The sequence below is a fragment of the Gavia stellata genome, chromosome 6, assembly GCF_030936135.1.
Source record: "Gavia stellata isolate bGavSte3 chromosome 6, bGavSte3.hap2, whole genome shotgun sequence".
In the NCBI taxonomy this organism is placed as follows: Eukaryota; Metazoa; Chordata; class Aves; order Gaviiformes; family Gaviidae; genus Gavia; species Gavia stellata.
In genome coordinates this window covers 30312027-30317255 of record NC_082599.1, presented here as the reverse complement: position 1 = coordinate 30317255, position 5229 = coordinate 30312027, and the positions used below count along the sequence as shown (strand labels likewise).

General features: G+C 43.7%; 1 protein-coding gene across 1 annotated transcript; it reads left to right on the top strand.

The window, feature by feature from the left end:
• The first annotated feature begins 592 nt into the window (after nucleotides 1-592).
• On the top strand, nucleotides 593-4137 carry NDUFA4 (NDUFA4 mitochondrial complex associated). The gene is made up of 4 exons (XM_059818936.1): nucleotides 593-729; nucleotides 1422-1510; nucleotides 1846-1906; nucleotides 3917-4137. The coding sequence occupies exons 1-4, from the start codon at nucleotides 688-690 to the stop codon at nucleotides 3971-3973; spliced, it is 249 nt and encodes an 82-aa protein (XP_059674919.1). The 5' UTR covers nucleotides 593-687; the 3' UTR covers nucleotides 3974-4137.
• Nucleotides 4138-5229: the final 1092 nt, after the last annotated feature.

The following is a 5229-nucleotide window of genomic DNA, read 5'->3' as shown; positions in this document are numbered from 1 at the left end:
AGTGAGGTTTGCCTCGCAGAGGAGAAGGCGAACGCGGGTGTACGTCTGTGCACCCACACGCTGCCGCACACCTTCAAAGCAGCCCGGTTTCCACAGAGGAGAGGGCAGGGGCCTATCGGGAAGGCTGCGGCGGCTTCTGGCCCCCGTCTGCGTGGCAGAGGCTCGAAGGCGCTGTGAGAGGAAGGCGCCGAGGAGGGGAGGCGGGCGGCCCTCAAGAGCCGGCCGTTGCAGGCCCCTCGCGCCCAGACAGCACCCGCGCGCTACCCGCCGCGCCACCCGCTGCCCTCAGCGCAGGCGCTGCCCACACCGCTCTCAGCAGCGGGTGGGGCGAGGCGGCGTTGGCGCCTGCTCGGCTCCCCCCAGCGGAGCGGGCCCGGGCTGCCCCGGCAGGTGCCTGCTCCCCGAGCGACGCTGCCGGCTGGCCGGCCGGGGACCGCGCTAGCACGGGAGTTGCGAAGCCTGGGGCGCTCGGCGGTGTCGGCGCGGGGCGCCGCGACAGGACGCTGGTCGGGGGGGCCGCGGTGGAGGGCGAACAGGCAAACGCCGGAGCTGCCACATCCGGGCTGTGGCGGCGGGCACCTGCCGCGCCGGGGGCCTCGGGTGACATTGGGCCTCGGCCGCTGAAGGGGGAGGACGGGCTGCGGACCCTGGTCGAGAGCGAGACCTTGGCTTGTGCCCGCTGCCGCCATGTTTCGCGTTATGGTCAGCCACGCCAAGAAGCACCCCAGCGTGAGTACCCAGCAGCAGCGCCCTGTCGGCGCGGGGGCTGCGGCGTCTCGGCCCCGGCCCCGGCGGGCCGCCGCCCCCTCCCTGCCCCCTCCCCTGCTGGCAGTCCGTGCCCCCGGCCCCGCCGGCAGCGCCCCCTCCTCGCTTTTTCGTCTCCTTTCCCTCGGGATGCCGGGCCCCTCGGGTGCGTCGGGGCTGAGCGGCGAGATGTGGTCAGGTCCCCTTTCTCTCTAGTGTGTGTGGGCCTTTCTCATGCTGCAGCAGCAAGGCTCAAGGTGGCTCTTCCGTTCTTCTTGCTCATCTCTTTTCCCTACACCCCCCACTCCCATTTTCTTACTTTATGGTCAGGGGTACAGATGGTAGGGGCTGTTCTGGGCAGTGGAGGGACTGATGCTTGTTTCTCAGACATGTGCTGTTACGGGAGTTTTGTTTGGTTTGTGTGTAGCACTATTGTTTTCACGTCTGCCTCTTCATAGCTGCTAGTGCCTCTCAGACCCCAGGGATGTCCTGCACACAGGGAGCTTATGTCAGGGTTTTAGAGGGCCATGCATTATGGCTCAAAGTGTGTGAGCTTGTTCTTTAGCTTGTCATTGCTGTAGTCAGAAACACTATGCAATAATGTTCTTTTATGTATATAAATATGTTTTGTTATATTGTGGTATGACATATCATTTTATTTTGGTTTTTTGTTCTAGTTGATCCCTCTGTTTTTGATCATTGGATCTGGAGGCGTTGGTGCAGCCCTGTATCTCATGCGTTTGGCAATGTTCAACCCTGATGTCTGGTATGCATAAAATAATTCACAGTCTCCGGTCCTCTTGCTGCAAATATTAAAGTAAACTTCACTGCCTTGGTCTTTATGTTTCTGGAGGCCTTAATATCTTGCTCCAATATCACTGGCACCAAGTGTGTGTAGATTTCCTTGATTTGGAGATTTGTTTGTTTACGCTATGATATTTAGAGACCGCCAACAAAGGACTGTGTCTTTTTCTGTGGAAACTTACTTGGCTGTGTGACTCTTCATGGCCAAATAACCACAGTACACATACGAATCTTATTTATTTTGAAGATAGTGTGATTCTCTTAATATGTTCTCTTATCTTGCATTTCTTTCAATAGCTGGGACAAGAAAAATAATCCAGAACCTTGGAACAAACTGTCTCCCAGTGACCAGTACAAGGTAAAATGAAAAATACAGATTTTTAGGAAACGTAGCATCAAAGGTGTAGCCTACTGCTTTAGGATGTTTGAGTATATTGGAAAGTAGCTGAATGAGTGATGTATTTCCTCTGCTGTGCAACATTTGTTTGTCTCTAGAACTCGAAGCAGAGAGCTGAGTTTGAGATTTAAAACTTTCCTAGAGTTGGTTGATAATGGGGTGAAAGGAGTCTATATGGAAGCAGTCATATATATTGCACTGTAAGAAAAAGAGGAATTATATGTGAGAGGAAGAATATACTATCTTCTTATAGTCCGAAATAAACTACAGGGAGAAGGACAAAATCTCCTACATTCTGAACTAAAGCTTTCTAAGCTCTAAACTGTTGGCCTTTACTCGTGAGAAGCAAACCAGGAAAATGTTGGTATTTAACATAAACACTAATTCAGTTCTACAGTTGATTGTTTGAAAACAAAACAATTGTCTGTAAGTAACTGGATGCAATAGAAATGTTCTTTAAGTAATATTCAAGTTATTTCATTGAAGTAATGAGGAAGGATGCAAATATGTTTAAAACATTTGGTAGTTTACAGAAATCATGTTTTTACTATGTTTTATTAAAGTGGTATTTTAGTAGATTCCTGTTAAGTATATTTTACGATTATCCTTAAGCTACTAAAAAAGCAAACCTACTATGTTTTCAAAGCTAGTGTCTGTTCAGTACCATATCTTATTATTCCAATCATTGAAATAAGCAAACCCCCCCCACACACTCCAAAATAAAATGTTGTGGTTCCCTTAAAGGTTCAGAAAGAACATAATACTTTGTTTTCCTTGCTGCTTCTGGAATGTTGCTGTTTCTTAAATATCTAAAAGAGGCAAATTCAACATAGTGCGCAGCACAAATTGTTTTAAAGAGTGCGTGCCTTCCCTAGCATTCCCCTTCTGTCTTAGCATGCAAACACAACCTCAGGGGTTACCATATTTGGGTGTCTGTATCATTGGGAATCTTTTTTTTCAAAATCTGCACTGTGGGAAGTGGAAAGGCAGATACTCTAAATTGAGGATGACTGTTTAGTAAAAAGCTCTGATATAGCAAGTTTTAGCTTTTGATTAAATAATTTGTCTTTTGTAAACTTACCTTTTTCATATCAACTTCCTCACTCTTCCCAAAGAAAAGAGTTGAAGATCTGATTGTTACTGTAGGAGCTGCACAGAAAGCTGTAATTTGAATGTGCTGTAGGCTGTTTTGTTTTCTCTGAGGAAGTTAAAAATATTAAACTTGGGTATAACTAAAAATAATCAAGCTGATAGATAAGTATTTCTTAATTTTTAAAGAAAAACTATAGCATCACATGCTTGATGTCAAGTCAGGCTGGGATGCCAAAATGTGCTTTGAGTCTGTAAATTCATTGTCCTCAGTGACTATTTGGGCTGTTTTGAATAATTGTTTGTGATGCGATCCAACTTTATTAATATAAACTGAGAGTGTGAAAGGATCTGTTCTTACTTTCCTTCCTCTTTGTCATACCTTGCAGTTCTAGATGCAGCTACATAAACCAAACTTGACTTTTGCAGCGCTGCTCTAAATGTTCCCTTGTGATACTATCTGTTCACATACACCATGCTCTGTGCCACTTGGCAAGCTAGGTGTTGCCTTCGGTATACAGGAGCATATAGATTTTGGACAAAAAGGATAAACTCAGCAGTACTGTAAGAACTTTCTATGAATGGACTTTTAATCCTGTGCATTAAAGAAGAGACACTGTGGGTTTTCTCCAGTTGTAGACATGAGCACTGCCTCATTTTAAAGGCAGAGCTTCTAATACTGTATGCAGGATGAAGATAATATTAAAAAGTTACTGCTTTTCAAAGTTTTAATTTTATTTATTTATTATCATCTACTATACAAACTCAAACTATGATTTCAGTTTGCTGATGTGAGTTCAAGTGATGCATGTTTTTTAGTAAGTACCATAGAAAATGAATAGTTGAGCTGCTTACTCATTTTTTTTCCCCTCTCTTTCCTAGTTCTACTCGGTTAATGTAGACTATAGTAGACTGAAAAAGGACCGTCCTGACTTCTGAACAACACGCTCATCTCCGTAAGCTGCACAGAAAGGTCTTCCGGAAGCCATCCGCACAATTGTCATGCTTAATCATCCAGGAAATAATCAAACTTGCCTCATGCTGCATTTGGTCATGTGTTTGAAAGTGTTTTGATGAGGCTTAATAAATGTCTGAAACTTGAAGTGTCTACTCTTTAATTTTGCAAAATGAGAATATCCTCCTGTTAACACTTTGTTGTATGATCAGTCAAATAGTAAGCAAAAGCCAATTCATGTTTCCTCAACAAGAAAGCAAAGTTGTCTTGATGAGCTTTATATTCAGTCTGTTGACTTTAAAGAAATAATTGCATGTTCCTGCAGTATACCAAACTGCAAGAACTTGAAAGCACATATTTTTATGTGTGCGTATATATATATTTTTTTTTTTTAACTTCACCTGAATTTTTCTACTTGCCACTTCAGGAAGTTTTGGTAGCAGACAAGTCCATGCTAACAAGTAATTTTCCAGCAGGGAGGCAACAGATGTTGCCATATGTTGCTGGAGGGAAGGGGGGGAAAAAAAAAAAGCCAAGCTCTCTGCAAAAGGTCTCGTTTCTTGTCTGTTTGTCTTTTTTTTTTTTGTCATAAGCAGTTTGATAATAAACAAGATGACAATCTAGGAACATACTCTAGATTTCCTATGGATCATGGCTTTATGGAAGGGAAGCACACAGTAAAATAGAACGATTCGAGAAATAATTAGATTTTCATACAAGAACAAAAATATCTTTCAGCAAGGGCAAATTCTCATACTTCAGTACTTGTCTGAGACTTGCTATGGAAAGACAAAAAGTATTTTTGCAAGTCTGTAACTTACAGTAGGTTCTTTGTGCTTTTCTGTGAACATCTCATTTCCCTGGATAAGGGATATAATTCTGGACTGTCTGACAGAGTACAGCTGTTCCTGTCTTGATATATTTCAGTCCACTTAAAGTGGACTCTGAGAATGTAGATAGCCATAGCTGCTGTTATAAATAATAAGGATAGATTCAAAGAAACTGAGCAGCATGAACTTTTACTGGAGAGGAAAAACTGTTCTGTGGTAACTGGCTGCAAAATAACAAATATTTGCAAAGACTTCATATTTCATATGGACAAATCTTAGAGGTCAGTTGGATGTGGTTTATTTGGTAGCAGTTCAAACTGTTCCTTTTCATTAGATACAAAAATGGTGGATTTACTTACAGTTTTTGCTTGCTTGTTTGAGACACTCTCATGGAGTCTGAAGAAGAAAAC